Here is a 19,963-nt window from a genome sequence, read left to right as displayed (position 1 = left end):
CTCCTGAGAGTGTCAGAGGGAAACCCTGGAGGGACAGTGGGACTCCGAGTGCTGAAGGCTCCTCACTGTCCACGGGAGTAGCCTTCACCACGTACAGTTGGACAGATGTGGCCGGGGCACCAGCCGGCCAGAGCCGAGTGCACAGATGGCAGAGCGGAGTTCATCCTGGCTGGAGACCCGGCCGCAAACTGGCGGCGTTGAATGGGGGGGCCCCCATGGGCTCGTTGGGATAGAACAAGGTCGCCATGGCTTGCCATCCTGCGCTGAATGCGGGAGCCATGAGATCCACCTGGGTGACCCGAAAGAGAGGTGCAGCCTGCAGTTGCCCCAGAGGTGACCTCCCACCCTCTGCCGGACGGAGGGGCCTCTCCCTCCAGGCACCCCTTGGAGAAGCAGGCTGTGTGTTGGGGACTGTAGGGAGAGTTCTTCCTTCCAGACTCTCTTCCTGGAGGAGCAGGTCCATCTGATTCAGACTCAGGTTAGCCCTGAACGGTCCGTGCGGGCCTTCACCGAGGGTCCTGGTTCTCTTTTCTCTGCCAGGAGGCTGTGTTTTCTGATTCCATCTTGGCTAAATCTTACACAGCAAAGCTTGCCTCTACCACTGGCAACAGTTCAAATAGCATGCAATCCTGTTTTTAAAACCAAGTGGTCTCTTGCTAGAACAGTACCGTTCAAGGGAAAAACATCCTTTTTGTGGAGGGGCGGAGGTAGGGGTGGAGAAGAGAGTGGTGCACCCCATGGCAGGTCTTTGACTGGTCTTCTCTGCTGTGTTGTTTGCATCAGTGTAGCGTGTTACCAGTTACTTTCTCGTCTCTGATTGGGTCCTCACAGGCCACCAGTAAGGTCCGTGGCATCATCCCATTTTACAACAGAGAAAACTGAGACTTGGAGACTGCAACTTCCCCAGGGTCACTGAGCTGAGGCAGAGCTAAGAGCCGGGCCCTTCGGGCTCTCAGCAGGTCCTCTGACCCTGGTAACAGACCTCAGCTCGCAGGGTGGCCCTGCTGCCAGGCCGGGATAAGAGAGAGCAGGTCGCATCTGCTCATCAGTCCTTGGAGCTTGGCGTTTGCAGAGGTTGGGGCAACACTGCCCAAGGATGGCGTCTGTTCAGTGATCCGTGTCTGCACATCCTGTCTGCTTGATTCATCTGCTGTCCTCCTGCCGCCCCTCGCTCCTAGGTCGTGAGGCGGACTTCTCCTGTCCACTCAAGTAGCACTGGAACGCAGCGCGCCTTCCCAAGGACGTTCCCCTCCCCTGCCATGGTCGGTCTCTTTCTGTGTTCTTCCAACAGCAGCCACGGTGCCCTGGGACTGTGGCATCTGCTAATAAGTGGGTCACCACTGCCATCACTTGAATATTTATTGTTACCAATTCTGGGACAGGAGGTGGCCCAGAGGCCTTCAGGACCAGTGAGGAGGGAAAGTTAGTGAGAAGCAACAAGTTTCAGCAGCAACGGTGACCTCAAGGGACCTGGGGACTCTTGGGGACACCTCCGGGCCACCACCCTGCTCCCCTAGGGCACAACTCCAGTAGGATATGGTGTGAATGCTTCCCCAGATTTGTACAATGTGGGCCACCTGGAAGGAAGCAGGGGCCATTGATGGATGGAGAGGGTGCCCTGGAGGGCTAGAGAGGAGCTGATGGGAACGGTCCGTCTTTACAGAGGAGTCTAACAGGTTGGCCCCATCTGCAAATGGGGAGCAGGCCCCTAAGGTCAGGAGACAGACCAGTGGCAGTTTCCCTTTTTAGGGAGACATAGCCCTCCTGTCTGACCCACCTGGGTCAGAGCACTTAGCCAACACCAGACTAGAATGAGCCAAGAAGAGGTTCCCAGCTGCCTGGGGCAGGGAGAGTGTTGCTTACAGGTTCTTACAGGATCTGGGGCCTCAAGGCGCCTCCCTCGTAGGATGGTGACTGTTTGGGGACCCACCAGGGCTACCGGGGAAGCCTGTCTTCTTTTCTTTCCTTCCTTCCTCCCCGATGTCAGCTCCTCACTCAGTTCTGGAGGCCCCAGAAAAGTCAGTTTCATTTTGTCTCACCCTCTTCTCCCTGCCAGCCCGTGAGAAGGGGTGGGTCACACTGGACGGCCCCTGCAGGTGCAGCGAGCAGAGTAGCTCTTCTGACCCAGGCCAGGCCCACCCTGATTTGGTGCTAATCTGAGGTCGTCCCCCGCTCCTCCGAGCCCCAGGGAAGACTCGTGTCCCTGAGGGCAGGCCCCCCGCCACGTGCCAAACCCCTGCTTTCAGCCCATGATCCTGGCTCTCGAGGAAGAAAGAAATCCTGCCCCACGCCCCCAAAATGAGTGTACCCACTTCCCAGACAGGAGCTAATGCTGAGCGAGTTCTAACTTCAGTGACCAGCGCTCAGATTGAAAAGACTGACTTTAAAGGATTAGCTTGTCTCTTCTTTTTCAAGGAAATCAATAATACAGGGACAGGCCTGCATTTTTCTTTCTTTCTTTCCTTCTTTTTTTTTTTTTTTTTTTTTTTTTTTTTTTGCTAGGGAGCTGTCTGTATATCTCACCCAGGGAATGGCTTCTCGTGTTTGTTGTGCTTTTCCATCCCCTCTCCACCCAAGCCCTTTTTAAATGAAATTCAGATTACTCTGTCACTCACTCTGACACTGTGGCTTGTCTCTCGAGCTCCTGCCAAAGGACCCCCCCAGCCCGCCCTTCACATCCACGTCTGCTGGTGTCTGGGCACAGCCTCCAGTCCATCCCCAGCGCCAGCCCAGCTGCTGCCCAGCGTCGGCTCCGAATCAGCCCTCTCCTTTCCGAGGAGACCTGGGTAGTACTCCTCCTTAAACCACAGTGACCCCTCCCTGGCCCCCAGTGCCTTTGAGTGTTTGGCCAGAGCTTCCTCCAGCTCAGTGAGAGGACTGTTGTTTTTATTTTTAATGCGGCTCTCCGGGACACGGTTTCTGTCTGCTGGCGTTAAGCTCACCATCCATCACGCCCCACGTCCTGCCTCTGCCTCTGATGGCTGCTACCTGACACGCCAGCTTAGAGGACAGTGCTTACTCCCCTGTGCCGCCTGCCCCGGGCTCCCAGGAAAGATACCAGGTGACAGGAATCTGGATCACAAGGACAGTCCCCGCCACCCCCTCCTCGAGCCTCGGAAGCTGCCCACTGGGTGAGCCAGGGTCCTCTGGCCTTTATTTCGTCCTGCTGGGTGAAGGAAACTCAGTTCTAGCTCCTGAGCCGAGTGAACTGCCCAGACCCCCTTCTCAGGATGGCAGCTTGAGTGTCTCTCTGCCCTGTTAGAATGCCCCGCTACCCCGCCTCTCGTCTGGGAAGCAGTGAGTACATCCTTACAAATACAACTTGCCCGGGGCACAAGCGCTTTTCCCCCCAGGCACGTGGGCGACTGTCAGTTTGGCCTGTCTGGTTTCCCATCCTTTCTCCCGGTCCCTGTCCCCCAGTTCACCCAGGGAAGGATACTGAGATGGGGAAAGTTATCTGTGCACCATAATAGGGCCACCCCTGCCAGCGCACTCAGCTCGTAGGAAGCCCCATCATATGAAAATCCCGAAGTGTAAAACAAACTCGGGGGCTAATTATTTGTTACAAAACAATTCGTTACTTTACAGAAGGACTCACTGCAGGTCTCTCTTGAGTACTTAGTTTCCCTAGTGTGTTTAAAATGTTATCCTGTGAAAATTAAGTATTTATAAATAGAACACATAGAAGCCTTTCTCTGTGTAAAGGAGGGCATCCGCGGGTTCATGTGCAGGGGGCAGTAATCCAAAGCCCAGTTCATGTAGAAACAGGCGGATGTGAGGTTGGCATGGACATCAGGGACGGACACACACACACACACACACACACACACACCCACCCCCAAGCCCGGAAAGCTTCATAGAGCTGAAGTATACGCCCACGGCCCGCAGGCATGCACAGGCCAGCTTGGTTGGGAGGCTTCCAAATAGGTCTCCGTGGGGAGTGTTCATCCCTGCTGGGGACCTTCTGCACTGGGCTCTTTCAGGACCATTTTTATCCACACTTCACACTGATCTCAGGCAGACCCTGAGCTTGAGGCTTCTTTATTTGTGTGCAGTGCGATCAGGGATGAAAAGCTGGTGCTCCTTGCTTCACAAGCTCCCAGGGGCTGATCCTGGCCACTGACTCTGTGTGTGTGTGTGTGTGTGTGTGTGTGTGTGTGTGTGTGTGTGTGTGTGTGTGTGTGTGTGTGTGTTCTTAAAGAAATATCCTGATTGTTGATGTCAGTTCCCCACCCCGCCCTCTTTTTTCACATTATTTCCCAAAAAGTGCAGGAAAAAGCTATAGTCTAAGAAATCCAGCAGCCTCTTAATTAGTAGTTTTAAGAATCATATGGAATGTTCTTAAATATTTTGAGCTAACTAGAACGGTGCCTGTATCTGCCGAGCCATGTTCCTCCTCCCACTCCGCCTCCTCCCACTCCGCCGCCTCCCGCTCCGCTGCCTTCCGCTCTGTCTCTCTCTGATGCTTTCATTCCGTAAATGGGTCCGTGGTACTCGCAACCGCCTTGCTGGCTTTTGTGAGGCTGGGCTGCCCCCTGAGTGATGCTTACTCTCTGTTACAGGGTGTCTGTTATAAGCAGAGTCCACTGTCTTTCTAAATAGTGCCCCAGGGCCCTGGCAGTAACTGTTTAATTAAATAAAACACTCATTCTAAAGTAATAACGGTGCTCCTCTGGGTGGCTGGTGTCCCAGCCCGCAGCGCTGGCCGTACAAGCTTGTGCAGAGAATAAAAGGATCCTTGGGGACGTTCTCCAGCCCGCAGGCTGGCCCCAAGGAGAAAGCAGGAGCCAAGGAACCCCAGAGGGTTTGCAGCCAGCAGAGGGGTGTCTGGGACATGGGCATGATTAGGTGGAGCTGAACAATTAGGGTGCATCTTAATGATGGCACCTGACTAATCAGCACAAGCCTGGATGTTTCGCCAAGGGCCGGCTGCGGTGCACGTTAATAAGCCTTCGGGTGCAAAGCGAGGTACCGCAGAGGGCGTTGCTGAGCCGATGCTGTCTGAGGCTAGGAGGAAGGGTCCCAGCGCACCGCAGGGCGTGTCGAGTTGAGCTACAGGAAGAACTTCCTTTAGCCACAGATTGAGACGTTCTCTGGAAGCCCTGACAGGAAGAGGGGAGAGACTGCTGGGCTGGGTTGGGTGCTGACCAGGGCTGGAGGGCCCCTGGCGTGTGATATCCAAGGGGTTCTGGCAGCATCCTCCTCCCCGCTGCAGGGAGGCCGTGCTCCCCGCGAGGGGTGAGGAACCGGCCCCGGGAACACTGCCCAGCCCTCCCCCTCCCCCGGGTCAGGATCAAGAGCCTCCATGGGGTCTGAGTGCTTGGTTGCCAGACCACTGGTGCTTATTAAAAATACAGATTGCTGGGTCTCACCCCAGGCCTTGTGTAGCAGCGTCTTAGGGCTGCAAGGCCCAGGAATCTACATTTTCAGCCAGCTCGGAGGGCGATGTTGTGTACCCTCCCTTTCGAGAAAGCCTGCTGGCCAGGCCCTTCCTGGGGACGCGTGGTCTTGCTGACACCTGCCTCCTAGGGAGGGGCCTGCTCAGGTGCCCCTGGAGGTGTGCTTCCCGAGCCAGCCAAGGAGGCAGCGCTCAGGGCCCTTCCGGGCCTCCTCTGGGAGAGACGGGCCCACAGCGCAGGTCTCCAGCCTGGCGTCACTAGTAACAGACAGAAGTTGATGCCGCAGGTGCTTCAGTGCAGACAGGGAACAGCTTCACTCCTGCTCTGATCAGGCCGGTTTCAGACTCTGAGTGTCCCCAGGAGAAAAGGGGCTCCAGCAACAGCCCTTTGCCGGTGGCTGCTTTGTTACCTGTGATCAACAGGTTCCCTGCAGGGTCCCTGTGGTTGGTGCTTGTGGCTTTCTCTTGGCGCCCACGATGTGCCAGCCCCACAGAGAGGCCTCTCGCTCTGACCGTGGACTTAGGGAGGAAGCCGGGGGCTGGGGGGGTCGTTCGTGTGATTTCTTACACCCAGCTTGACAGAGCTCGTTAATCAGCCCGCTTGACATGCCGTCTCCCCTCCCTCCCCACCTCCAAGGTTACTCAGTGCCCAGGCAGAGAATCCTGCAGGGAAGGGGTGGAGCCAGCCGGGCCTGTATGGCTGCTCTCTGCAGGGCTCCCCTGTCCTGGGCACCTGACTTCCTTCCCTCCCTCCGCTCCAGCCCAGCGCAGAGCGTCCCTGCCACCACCACTCTCCCTGGCTCTCCCTGAGCAGAGTAGGATGAGGAGGGTCGGCGGGAGCATCTGCAGTGATCACCTGGCACCTCTCCTGGAGTGTCACATGAGCACCAGGCAGTTGAGGTGACAGCGTGATGGCTCCGCCTCCTCGTTTCCCTGGGGCTGGGGCACCAGAAGCAGTCAGTTGGTTACTGGAGGCGCTAACAGCCCTGCGGATCCTAAGGTCCCTGGGGCTCATGCACCGCCCATCACCCTGAGTATCTGAACATCTTAATTCCTGACCGGGCCAGGTGGTTGGGGTGTGGGTGCTTTTTTCCAAGGGGGCTGAGGGGCAGTGGCCAGAGGCTCCCCACCCCCCGTTACTCACAATGCAGTCTACCATGCAGAGTGTCACCAGCCCTCCTGTTCCCCTCAGGTCCTTTTGTTCTGAGGACGTGTAAGGATCAGTTGATCCCTAGCCTGGCCCTGACAGCTGTTCCCCAGCCCCTGGTCACATGGCCAAGCAAGAATACCTCCAGCTTCCTCGTGTATGTGAGGGCTGCACACAAGGGCTGCTCCGTGAATGTCTGAAGGATCGAGACCCCTCGGGTGAGCCACAGCTGCTGGGTCTGTGGCCAAGCACCTGTGCGAGTCCCTTGGGCAGCCCTTCAGCCTGCTGACATCCAGGGCTCACGGCAGCTGGCAGCCCCCGCTCCAGTCAGAAAACCTCCTCTCCCAGAGGCGTGGGCCATCCTCTGCTCCTCACTGCCAGGACAAGCTGCCCCTCAGCAAGCAAGGACTTAGGGGCCCCGACTTTGGAGCTGAAGATAGCTGTCCCCATGCCAGGAGGTCGAGGACAGCTCATCACCCGTCTCTTTCTCTGCCACCTCTTCTTTGGCACCTGAAATGTGGGCAGTGAAGTTTTAGAACACATACCAGCACCTAAGTCAGGTCTTTTTCTCCGGGCAGAGCCCCCAGCCTTCCCCCTGCTTCACCCCACTTCCCGCCTCCTGTCCCTCCCCAGCCCCGCGTCGTAGTGCTCTTACAGCCCACCTGGTTCACAGTCAAGCCCCTGGGTCTTTTCCCCTGGATGTGTGGGTGTGCCCCCCCGTTTCATGCTTGCGCAGAGCCAGGCTGTCCTTTATAAACCCCGAGGGCTTATAATCAGTGAGTAAGTGACCGTGTGGGTTTTCCACAATATTTATCTTTTCCCCCCAAACCACAAGGGTTGCAGCTCTGGCATCAAGTCCTTGGATCTCTGCCCACCAACGGGTACCATCTGGCTTTTCAGCTGAGAAAGAGACAACACAGACCCGCAGGCTTGCCCTCCAGTAAGAGGGTGAGGGAGGCAGCAGCCGTGCAGGGCTAACACCGCTGGACCAGCCCGCCCTCCTGCGCCCGGGGAGCCAGCCTTGAAGGGACGTGGAGGAGGCGGTGGAGAGGCTGTTTCTCTAGGGCATAATCAAAGGAGGCGGTCGCGTGCCCTAAAGAGGGGCCAGACCTTGGATAGATACATCCGGAGTTCTGATCTCAGCTGCGTCTTGGTTGTTACGAGATCTTGGACAAGTTGATTAGTTCCCCTCAACTTTAGTTTTTTAACATGGAGCTAATAACCAACTTCTAGAGTGTCAGGATTAGAAGGAGCTCTTAGATGGAAGATGCTGCCTTGTCTGGGCACTTAGTAGGTGCGTGGTAATGTTGCTTCACTTGCCTGTTCTCCGAGCTTCTTTCTACCCTGCACCCAAGTAGAGCCTCCTCTGAGTGGTGGGTCAGTCTCCTGGGGAGTGTCGGGAAGCAGGGAAAGGCTCTGGGCGCATAAGGGTGGCCTGTCCGTGGGCAGAACTCTCCCTCCTTGCCAACAGCATCCCCTCAGAACGCAACCCCCCCACCCCAGCCACCTCTCAGCTGGGGACTTGGACATAGTGTGGGGGATGATACCCGGACAAGTTTCCGGGACTCCTCCTGACTCCAAAGGCTGGGCGGGGAGGGGACTGTGATGTGATGGTGGAGATGGCTGCCTGGGAGCCACAGTGTGCGTTCTGGAAGGACCTGGGCTCCCTCTAGCAGTGGTCACAGCACATGAACCGTTCCCTGGTGGCACATAGCCAGGCCACCCTGCACTGAAGGAGCCTCCCGTGGGTCATGACGTTTCTCTCCTTCCCAGGGAGCTCCTCCCACCGTCTTTAAAACTGAGTTAAGCAGCCGGGCTCCTGGTAAGTCACCACGGTGCTCAGTAACAGAAGTTTGGGATGAGTTTCCCAGCCTTTCTTTTTCACCATCTGAGTTAGAAAGGGGACATCCTCTTTTGTTTTTTGTTTTTTCCCTCTCAGAGCAAAAACCACATCCAAAGAAGTTGGATACAGAGCCCAGGTTCCTAAGTAAGGGTTTTCTATCTCATCTAGGTAGGCTGGGGGTTGTTTAGACTAGGGGGCTCAGAAAAAGAAGTAATTTGGGTTCTTTCCTAGGCCCGTTCTGTTTCCGGTTGCCTTGAAAAGAGGGAAGCAGAGGGTTCTGAGAAAGGGACCTGGGGATGTTTTCAACTGTCAAAAAGTCAGAGGCGGCCTTTCAGTCAGTGTGTTCAGGGAGTGACAGAGGGAGCCTGAGACCTGCCCTCCAAGTGCCTGGTTGTCTCTGGGCTGACAGGGCTGAGATCACATCACCCAGGCTCCTCAAGACCTGGAAACAGTGCCCCAGCGGCCTGGACCATCCTGTGTTTGGCCCTCCCCTCTCAGCTGGCACGGACGGTCCAGGGGACTCCCATCCCGTGCAGCTGCTGCGTTGGCTCTGTCCAGGGGGCTCTCGCCATCCCTTCCAGGCCACCCTCTCCCCGTGTGTGTGTGTGCGCCCACCCCTTCCATGGTTTCTCCTCGAAATCATTCTCCCAGGCTCCCTGGTATCAGAGATGGTTTTCACCGTAGTTTAGCAGAGATTGTTCAGATACCACCTCCCTGGCCAGTCTGTGTCTCTTTCCAGAAGTGTCCCAGAGTTTCATCCTCTTCTCAGTTAACCGGGCATAGGGACAAGTCATTTCTCCTGGCCAGCTGCCTGATCCACGCGTCTGATGGGCTGTCAAGTTCCTGCCAGGTGGATTGGGTTTCTTGCCTCTGCTCTGTAGCTCAGTGGCTAACTAAGAGCTCCCTGGGGAAATCTTGAACTTTTGGCTGGGACTCAGCACCCTCCTGTCCCGGGCCCAGCATCTTCCAGCAGGTACACGCTTGTCCCTTTTGGTGAGAGCTACAGGTGTTACATATCTTGGGCTCACTCATTCAGGATGAGGCTGAATTGTTTGACATGAGTGGACTTGGTTTTCTGCTGAAGGAAGTCATGAGATAATAGCTGGGTTTAGAGAGTTGACTTCTGTGCTCAAGAAGCGTGTGCTTCTTCAGAATATCTGAGCATCAACTCTCCATTTCTATCTTCAGGCATCACCTGAATCCTTCAGTCTCTCAATCCATTCAGTAAGCATCTCCCAGGACCTTCTCGGTGAGGGTTGGGAAGGTGGTGGGGGGGTACCCAGGGATCCTAAGACATGGTGACTTGCTCTAAGCAGTGCCTTCCAGGAAGGTGTCGGTCCGACACAGACCCTGCTGTAGAGGGAACACGTGTGCTGAGGAGGCGTTCCAGCCTCCATCTGTCTTCATTAGTCACTCTCCACCAGGTAAACATATTTGAGGGATCAGTGAGTAAAAGGCTGGCAGTGTCCCCATCATGGTTGGGTTGGTTGTCTGAAGCCCAGCAGCCTGTCCTGGCAGAGTCCCCTCTCCGGGTCAGCCCCTCCCTGGGCCGGGCCTTCAGAAATTGCTGCCCGTCTTCTGCCCCGAGGGTGGGGGGTGCTGTTTCTGAAACCTCATTCTCCAAGTTTCATGTGGAAGTGCCAGGCCTCCTGCAGATCTCAGGCGACCTCCTCTAGGTGGCACGATGCAGCGCGTCCTGAGGTTTTGGCAAATAAGCTGTGATGATGGTTCACTGGGTTCGGTACACAAGCTGCCCACGTGACTTCAGCCCCAGCACCTGTTCCTGTCCTCTCACAGTCATCTGCCTGATGGCTGATCCTTCGTGTTTGGATGGGAAGAACTTGAGCTCCCCCTGAAGAGCATTTGGACCATTATTGAACTTGGGTGGAGAAAAAGGAAGTCCAGTAAGACTAGTGTTGACCTAACATTGGTCCTTAATTGGCTTCAGTTTCAAATGCCTCCCCCTGGGATGTTTGGAGGACAGCCGGGGTGTCCTCGAGTATATGCTGATCCTTGTTGGGGTCACATGGTCAAGGGCTAACGTTTATTTGAATACCTTCTGCGTACACGTAATGTGCTCTGAGAAGTTCCCTAGCGCTGCAGGGTCTCACGGTTAGCTGGGGCAACAGCAGGACACATACCCCCTCCTTGTGCATGTGGCCCGAAGCCTCTGGTCCTTCCGTTGTCCCTTGCTGCCTCAGAACTCACCTCCTGTTCGTGGATGAATCGCCAGACATTGTAATTCAAGTTGGGAAAATACAAACTCCCAAACCAGAATGTTCATAGCCACTTGAGAAATAAAAATAGAATCCTTGAACATTTCTTCACTGCACTTCAAGGACGCCTGGAAAGTTCAGTTCCCATTTAGGGATCATTTCATGCTGAGTTGCCATTAACCCCCACTAACTCTTAACCCCTACCATCCAACAAGGACAGCCCTATAATATGGGCGTCTGTTTCCTTTATCACTTGAAATACTAGGATGGGTCCAGAGAGCTCAGCAGTGCCACCAGGGTACCACCATCTCTGCCTGAATGGGCCCTTCGGGGCCCCATGGGTGCCAAGCCTGTTTCCTGCATGGTTGGCCCCCACACGTCCTTGTGTGTTTGTGTAGATCAGGCCACGTATCACTGTTCAGCATCCCAAGACTTGTTGCATGAACTGCTTTCAGGCAGAACAGGTGACCTCTGCGTACCTGCGCACCACTTGCTCTGACAACTCAGACATTCCCAGCGTTAGAGGGTACGAACGAGGCATGTCAGAAGGGCTGGGGTGGCCTCTTCCCGCCCTGCAGGATTAAACCCTCCTATCAGCCACTTCCTCCACCCAGTTCACCATGTGCTGCACGTGCTCACTGAGCGTCTCAAGCTGTGCCTGGGGATGCAGTCCTCGCCATCGTGGTGCTTACGCTCTGCTGGGGGCAGAGAATCAACCCATGAACAAGGAGTAACACAGAACCTCCAAGAACTAAGTAATGTGATACCAACCATGGGTTTGGTGATCAGTCCAGAGAGGATTAAAACATTTGGAGAAACTTGCAGAGACTGGTGCTTGAGCGGGGCTGGGAAGGTGATGGAAATAAAGAAGGCAGAGGGAAATGCTTTGCCAGCAGGAGTGATCACAAGGGTAAAGGCACAAGGGTGAGAATTAGCTCCACGTCAGGGGAGGAGGTGTCAGAGAGGGAAACAGCCTGACACAGGATGCAGTCTGCAGTCAGAGGGACCGGATCGGGAAGCTCCCAGTCCCTTTTGCCGCTTTCTCACCCTGTCTCCCAACCTCTCCAGTCCCTCAGCTCCCTCATCAGTAAAATGGGGCATCGTCACCTGCCTGGTGACCTCACTGATGGCCAGGAGCGTGACACGAAGCCTCGTGTGAGTGAGCACTTTGTGAGATGCAGGGGATCCGCAGCATCGGTGGCGACCTCATCACAGGACCCCTTTGCTGTGATGGTTTGGTTCACGGACCAGCAGCTGGGAAGACACGGCTGGGGCTGACATGGTAGATATGTAGGCAGAAGGTGGAACCCAGGGACTTTGCAGCCGGTTACACTGGCACTTAATTTGGAATTAGCACCAAAGTAAAAATTTTCATGGTGTTTCTCTGACCAGCTAAGCTTGCAGAGAAATTTGGGGACGAGGAGATAGGTGTGAAATTTCTTTGCTTCTGTGCCCTGATGCTGATACACCCCTGTTTTCCCATTTTGCACATTTAAACAAAGGACCTAGTATGTGGCCAGTAATCCTGAGCTCATCTTGTGTAGCAGGAATGAGCTATATTGGAGACTTTCATCCCCGAGGGCGGTGGGCTGTAGGGTTAAAACTACAGAAGTTGGAGGCAGGCAGTGATGCTCTCTGTAGCAGCACAGCATGTGTTCCTCTCTACCAGCCTATAGCCGGGGCTGATTATTTCCCAAGAGGAAAGCAGTGTCCCCAGTTAGAGACTGAGCCTTGCCAGCTGGGTTGTGTATCGGTACTTCGGGATCTCAGCAAAGCCACCGTCCTGTCCCGGGAATCTCCGAGCACAGCCATCCCCAGCCTGCCCCACATCCCCCAGACACTGATTCCTGCCTCCGGTGGGCCAGGAGCTGCGAGTTAGATCAGGACTCTCTTTACGCCCCTGTCCTTGGGTCTCTTTTCTGGTGGAGGCTGGCAAAGTGGGGCTCCTCCCTGCCCGCCCTGCCCTCCAGGCATGTGCCCCGTTCCGGTCAGTCCTGTAGGGGGCGCTGTGCTGAGCACTGCTGGGAACGAAGATGGCGGCCAGGGGAGGGGTGGCTGGCCCGGAAACAGCCATACTCCAGTGAGGGGACTTGGGAGACGAGGGTGAAGGAGCAGACTTTTGGGTGGGACTTTGACCTGCAGAAGTGGCATGATGAGCTTGCTGAGCAAAGGCCCAGCGGTAGGAAGACACTGGGCATGTCGGGGCTCACACAGCCCAGGGCTGCTGGGCCGCAGGTTCTGGGGCTAGTATCTTTGGAGACAAGGTTGAAAAAGGTGGCTGGAACCAGATCATGGGGCTGCTGGGCCTTGCCTTCTCTGAGGTGATGAGCCCTTGTGAGTTGAACAGACGCAGGTGTGCTTGGGGCTGACTGTGGGGAGGCGACGTTGGCACCAGCTGGCTCTGGGCCCAGGAGGCAGAGGACAGGGACAAAGGGATCAGGACAGTTCCCCGGTCCTGAGCTCCCTGCCCCGGGCCCTTTGCCCACCTGATCCCTCTCACATCACGTATTATGGCCGCTGTGACCCGCACCCCAGCCCTTCCCAGACAAGGTTACGGGCCCTTGCGCTGTGCATCCTGTTTCTCCTCCAGGATTGCGAAAAACACATTCTTACGGTTTTAAGCCACCAAGTTACAGCAGTCACAGGCCATCAGGAAGGAGTCAGAGATTGTTGGGAGTCTGGAGCGGGGTAATTGGAGGTGGGTAGTATGCTGAGCCCGCCCAGGGACACAGGAGAGGCGGCTGTGTTGAGTTTTAGACTCCGTGTGAGATTCAGAGTGCCACCGGTACACTGCTGGCCCGGCGTTGCCAGCCCTGCCTGGGGAACTTGCGCTACCTCCTGTCCATCAAGACTGGCAGGGTTGCCTCGGGGCCTTTGGTGCACATCTAAACTCACCGACCCAAGAAGAAAGAGAGACACGAGCGACCCCGTTTGCGCCCCCGGGTCTGTCTCAGACTTTATTTCCAGTGACCAGTTTGAAGGTTTCATGAGAAACCAAAGAATTGTTGTGTTGTTTTTTTTTTTTTAAGAAACACATTTGGCTGCAGCATTTGGTGTCCCTGCCTCCTGTAATGAGTCGGGCTAGGAGAGTCCTTGAACGAAGACTGAGTTTGAGCTGATCAACGGCATTTGGGGGTTTGGGAAGGAGCCAGCTAATTTTTAATGTCCTACGGGCTGGACAGGAAGGCCCAGGAGGATGGGCTGTCTCTTGGCTTCTTATTTCTCTTTTTTGTAAAAGGGAAGGGAAAACAGAAGGTGCCACCCTCAGCTGTTCAGCATTCAGAGATGAGCTCTGTCCCCGCTGAACCACTGGGATGCTGGGGCCATTTCTTCCCCGAGACTTCGCAGCCACACCATGGCGAGGCCACACATGCCACCGCTCCAAATCCTCTGTCCTTTCCCATCCCGGATGCCGAGTCTGGCTCGAACTAATTTGCAGAGGACACCTGTTCCTTAATTAGCCCCAGCTTGTGCTTGTGTGTGAGTCTTGGTCTGGGCTCCCTCTGCTGCGGGAGCTCCGCCCCATGCGAGGGCTGCTGTTTGGCAGCTGGCCCTGCGCCTTCCCCACCCGGGCAGTCACTCTGTGCTCCTGAGAGGTAAAAAAAAAAACAAAATAGAAAGAAAGAAAGAAATCACATCCTAGCTGCCATCCAGCCATGGGTGCCACAGCCGTTGACCAAATCTTCCAAGAAAGCCTGGCAGGGGTGGACCCCCATTCTCAGCTCTTGACTCACTTCCTGGTCCTCAGTGGGCACCCTGCACACACTTCTGAGTCCACCCTGTAATGTGTGTCCGTTCGCTTGGTCTCTTTAAATGAGGGATGCTCTCAGCAGGATCCCATCCTGCAGGGCTGTATAAAAAGGGGTGTTTTATCAGGCACCTTGTGACCCCACCATATAAAAGACCCCAGCAGCCGCCCCTCAGTGCTCACACAGGCACCTCTCGTCTGTGTGGCCCGCGGTTGTCTGTATCAGCGTAACCTAATAAACTCCTTTTCTAGTCTCAGAAAAAAAGGGATGGGGGGTGTCCTGTGTAATAGGATCTTGATAAACATCTGCTGAGGAGGGGGGTGAAGGTGGATTCCCACCTGGAGGGGTAGCCCCACACAGCCCACAGGAGCAGAATTCCCCACCTGCCTCTGAGGCTGGTTCTGCAATCCCCCTGTTTTTACACAGTGGAACCTTCTAAAAACCAGTCTTCAGGCTTCCAAGACAAGATCTGACCTCCCACATAAAATGTCCAGCACCCGCAGCTGGAGCACTGTATTTTCAGTGAGAGGCGTACCAGGTCAGAGGTGAAACACCCCAGCACCAAGCCTGGGGCTCCCTGGAGTCCAGTTTTGAGCAGGCCAGGGCCATTTGGGGACGTCTGGAGCAAGTGGCTTTGTACATATTCTCCCGCGTGACATGTCCCTCTCCCATCCTTCAAAAGGGAAATTCATCAGTGGAAAGTTTCCCTGAAGTGGTAATTTTCCTAAATGACTTGCTGACGCTGCTGCATACAGACTTGCTTGGCCAAGAGCTGGTGATCCTGCACCTCGCTATGGCCCTGGACCGGAGGGGGCCAGGTGAGGGCTGCCCAGAGAGCCCGTTTCCTCTGTCTCCCCCTTCCCTCCGTGATGGAAACGCTTCTCCTTCCAGGATGGAAGCTGGGCTGGTTGCAGGCCCCCGGAGAAAGCTCTTTCCAAAAGTCTCCCAGCCCTGGCAACTGCCAGGAGGCCTGACCCACCCCAGCTAATTAGAGCCTTTCCTTAAGCAGCACTTTAGTCTTTCCTGTCATTCATCCTCACAGTGATAATGGACTTGGATAAGAGGTCACAGCTTCTCCCACATCCTGCTCTCCTTGCGGGCAGGGCGGGGAGGGACGGACTCAGCTCCGCTCCAGGAGCTCCCAGAGCTTCCGCCTGCCCATCACTGGGGGGGCTGGGGGGAGCCAGACCGGCCTGGCAGTGGAACAGCTGCAATGTGCTCACCCAGGTCACAGGGCCAGACCCGACTCCCCGAAGTGGGCCCCAATCCCCACTTTCGGGCTTGGAGCCGTCTGCCACATCTCTGGCGAGTGTCATTAGCATTAACGTGATAAAATGGCACAGTGTAAATGTTAATAAGGTCTGATGCCTCCACTGCTTCCGAGTGGCAGATTGGAAATGGTACCATCATCGTAACTCCAACCAGCAGCTTTTAATTCCTCTGCGCCCTGAGCAGCCCATTTGGCACGAAAATCCTCACTTCCCCTCGGTCTCCAGGCCGGGTCCCCACTGCGCCACTTTCACCCCCATTTTCTTTCGCAAAGAGGGTTCGAATTTCCCATAGACCAGCTCTCTAAGACAGGGTTTGAACTCTCTTTTTTGCCCCTAAGTAAACACTTGCTTTCCCCTGTTCTCTAGAGAGGAAGAGAAGTGAGGGGATGAGGGCCAGTGGCCCCCACTTCTCCAGCCAGGCCCCCACACCCACACTCCCCACTCCCAGCTCTCCTGGATGCAGCCCCTGCTCCTCGGTCCCGCTGTTTCTCTGGCAGGTTTGCCCTGGAAGCCACCGGCTCTGGTTCTCCAGGCTTCCCCTTCTGTTGACGTCCAAAACATTGCTGATAAACGACATCCCAGTGAGCCTTCTCCTCTCAGCCCTTCAGGGTGGTGTCCTCTCCACTGTGCTGTATCATCAGGGCACCTGCATCGTCCCCCCACCCCCTTGCCGCATCCTTTCTTCCCGGTGAGGACCTGGGGTGCGCCTGGTGTTCATTTTGGAACCTCATCTTCCTGGGTCTCGTACCTGACTCATGCTCGTGCCAGCTCAGTGCCAGCCTATGACCCCTGAGTCAATACTTGCTGAAGAGAAGAAGAGCGAGGGGGCAGTGTCCCCAGGATGTCGCCCGGGACTGGCCTAGAAAGTAGTCTTAAGACAGTAAGTGTGAGGAACGGCAGAGAAGCAGAGCTGTGGATTCATTCCCATTGCACCCTGGGAACTCGCCAGGTCATGCTGTCTGAACCCCGGGAGCCTCTGCCGGTACAGGCGCACACCTGGGTTAGGATCAGCCCTGGCCATGGGTGGAGTCTGCATGAACGGCATGCCCTCCCCACACACACAGCGTGCCCTCCGTACATGCACGGTGTGTCCTTCCCCCAACACCCACACACAGTGTGTCCTACACACAGACACATACATGACGTGCCCTCCCCATGCATACAGTGTGCCACATGCAGCGCAGCCTCTGCACCCCTCTCACTCTCATTTCCGTCACCCAGGCTGTCTTCACTCTCCTCCTCGGACCCTTCACCTTCTTTGATGTCCAGAAGACCAAGTACCTGCAGATCCTAACCTCGCTGATGAGATGGATCGGTGAGTCTGACACACATCTCGAGTCTACCTTTTCTCACCTCGTCCCATCCTCAGCCTTTCCTGAGATGGCCACGTGGGCTCACCACCCTGGCTAGAAGGTGGTGAACGTTTCCGTGGACTCCCAAGGGCAAGGAGGAGGCAGGTGCTCTGTGCCTTTTATACTGGTGGGGAAATTTAGTACTGAAAAAGGTAAGTCACTTCGAGGTCACATAATGCAGATAGAGGTGGGACTAGGCCTGGGACCTGATTTCAACTGTGCTGGGATCCCACCAACACACAGGCTGGTGGCTGAGCTCCGTGGTGCCTGGAGGCCTAGGTTGGGCTGTGCCCCCTTCAGGGCAGGACAGCAGCCTACTCTTTGTTCTCCTGGGCACACTGTGCAGCTCAGCCATAAAACCCAGTGGGCCATGGCAGCCGCCTCTGTGTCCCCAGCCACCAGGGCGTGAAAAGACACCCCATCCACAGTACCTTCTAACTGTCAATGCCCGCTCACCAAGAACGCCTCTGTCCTCGGTGGGGGTTTGGGGGTCTCTCCCCTAATATCTGGTCTGCAGGAGGGAGCTCGTTCACTTCTGACCTCATCCTCAGCCAGGCGGCTGACCCACCTGGGCCCATTACCAGAGGGTGTGTGGTCGCTGCCACCCCTGCTGGCAAACAGATGCTCTGGGATCGGTTGCAAGATCCTAGCCTAAGGAGCCACTGCATCCCAGGAGTGTCCTGGCGCATCTTCGCTTGGAAGTTGCCAGGTTATCCAGCCCACCCCCCTCCCCTGCAGGGGCAGGCTCTGCAGCACATGGACGGGGCGGCCTCCAATCCAGGGCTCATGGCGGAAAGGCTCCTGTGCCACCCTGAGGGGTACTTTGTCAGTGCCTTGTCTTGAGCTGGACTCACCAGCCTGTAGCTTCTTCCCACTCTTGGTCCTTTGCAAGGAAACGAGAGCAGGACTGAGCCGTCTGGTGTGTGGGCTTTGGGGCCTCTTAGCTCGATGAGCCTGCCCTTCACCAACCAGGTGAGATGAGGGAGCAGGAGGACCCCACACACCTGGACAGGGCCAGCTGCCTTGTCTACCCCATCCAGCTGGTCAGATCCTATCTCACCTACAGGATGCTTTTCCCAAATTGCATTCACAAGCTCCAAAGCCCTGGGTTAAATTAACGTGACCACCTGGGACAAAAAGCAAACTCATTACTTAGAACGTGAGGGTCACGCTAGTTCCAGAGTAAGATGTTGGAATGGAGCCTCCTTGAGTGCCAGCAGGGCTTGTGTCCAAAAACGAGGCTCAGCCGGGGCTCAGAATTACCGGCCAGCCGATCTTCTCCTTGTAAGCCTACTTATAGGAAGTATTTGAAAGCCCCAGTGACCTTCAGAAGGAAACATTTTCTCAGCAAACAGTATTTGGAGAAAAATGTTCTCCCTCCTCGCTTCCGTGGCCCAACTCTGTTGCCCCAGCTCCTCTGCTCCCTGAAGTCAGGTCCCCAAGTCCTGGAGGTCTGGCCCCTGCCCTGCTCGGGACTGGCTGTCCTTGACCTTCTGCATCAGCGGTGGAAGGGGCTTGTTAAACACAGGTTCCCCGTCCCTTTCCATTGGAAAGGCAGGAGCAGCGTGGGAGAGGTGGAGGGGACACCCGTGCTGTAGCTGGCATGATGGATTCCCCTCGTCAGCCCACGAGGGAGACCGCCCAGATAATGACAGTTAATGGCTTCCATACACCCTAGGGCCTGTTTAGCATGACAAAGTCCTCTCTGCTTCTGGTGAGCAACGCATTTGTTAAAAGGGAGAAGGCTATAAGGAAGAGGAGGAGGCTGACAGTAAGTAAAGAGCCTACGTCTTGGCACAGGCCACCAGGTGCCCCCCAGACTTGAGTCAGACCCAGCTCCCACCTGTGAAGGCGGCGCTGAACCCTCACGTACGAGGTGTCCTCACGTACCTCGAGCAGCCCTCGTCCCCTCCCCATTCTGCTGTTAGACACCTCTCCTTCTCCAAAACCAGGCTCCGGAACCAGTTGCTTTAGAAAATTGACTGCTTTCCCATGGCATGGGCCACCCCGGACCCTGGTGACCCATTCTGCATCTCCCCCTCCCAACCAGAGCCCCCTCCCACAGGGCGGCGAGGGGACTGCAGCGGGACTCCTCCGGGTCTCCCACCCCTCGGCTTCCGGGCCCTCAGAGGTAGCCCCTGGCAGCGCAGGCCGTGGCCTTGAGAGGGCGCGAGGTGGAGTCCAGCCCGTGAAGGTCATCTGCGCTCGTGTTTTGGTGGTGACATCGCTGTCTCTGCAAGTCATTTGCCTCTTTCCTCCCTCTGATCTGAGAGATAATCAAATGGCAGTGGCCTCTCCGCGAACCTTCTCCCCAGAGCACTGCTGCGGGTGACAGCACGGGCCGCTGCTTTTCTCCGTGAGACTCTCAGCCCTCGACTCGAAAAGTAATCCTCCATGTGACACACAGCCCTCAAGTGAGAGAGAAGTCGCCCAGTGAAGTACGCTCTCTGGCGTGTAGCCGGGCCCCGGGTTCAGTTCTCAGCCCTGGAGCGTTGGAGCCCCCCGGGCATCTCCCTGCCCAGAACCGTGGGGAAGGTGTTTGCCTGGTCCTGACCCAGGCAGAGGCGCAGCGCCAGGACGGGAGGGAGGGGGCAGAGGTCGTGGAATCTGGCAGCACTGCCATGGGAGGGAGCGAGCCCTGCCCGTGGGATGCCAGAGGGGGAGTTCTCTCCTCTGGCCCAAGCTGACCCCAGGTGATCTTTCTAGAACTCCTCCAAAGGCAGTGAGCACCAGGGCCCCATTTGTCCTCTCAAGTCTGCACCAAGTCGTCAGTTTGCAACAAACTCCCTCTTCATTTTGCGTCTGAACAGCAGCTGTGCGGCCTGACCTCCCTCCTTCCAGCTTCCCCTGCCTCTTCCCTCTCCCCAGATTAGGGCCCAGACTGTCCAAGAGAGCAGAGTGGGGAGCTCAGGGTGGCAATAAGCTGGCCTGGGCTCCAGGAAGACAAAAGGGAAGAATGAGCACCAAAGGAACCGGAAAATCATAAA

General features: G+C 56.1%; 1 protein-coding gene across 2 annotated transcripts in view; it reads left to right on the top strand.

Moving 5' to 3' along the window:
* TMEM104 (transmembrane protein 104) overlaps positions 1-19,963 on the top strand; it is a 52,282-nt gene that overhangs the window by 17,211 nt on the left and 15,108 nt on the right. For both annotated transcript variants that reach the window (XM_032456892.1, XM_006179451.3), the window contains exon 9: positions 16,846-16,939. In XM_032456892.1, the coding sequence (XP_032312783.1) occupies positions 16,846-16,939 (94 nt within the window). The remainder of the gene's footprint in view (positions 1-16,845; positions 16,940-19,963) is intronic.

The sequence above is a fragment of the Camelus ferus genome, chromosome 16, assembly GCF_009834535.1.
Source record: "Camelus ferus isolate YT-003-E chromosome 16, BCGSAC_Cfer_1.0, whole genome shotgun sequence".
Lineage (NCBI taxonomy): Eukaryota > Metazoa > Chordata > Mammalia > Artiodactyla > Camelidae > Camelus > Camelus ferus.
This window is presented reverse-complemented; position numbering and strand designations above follow the sequence as displayed.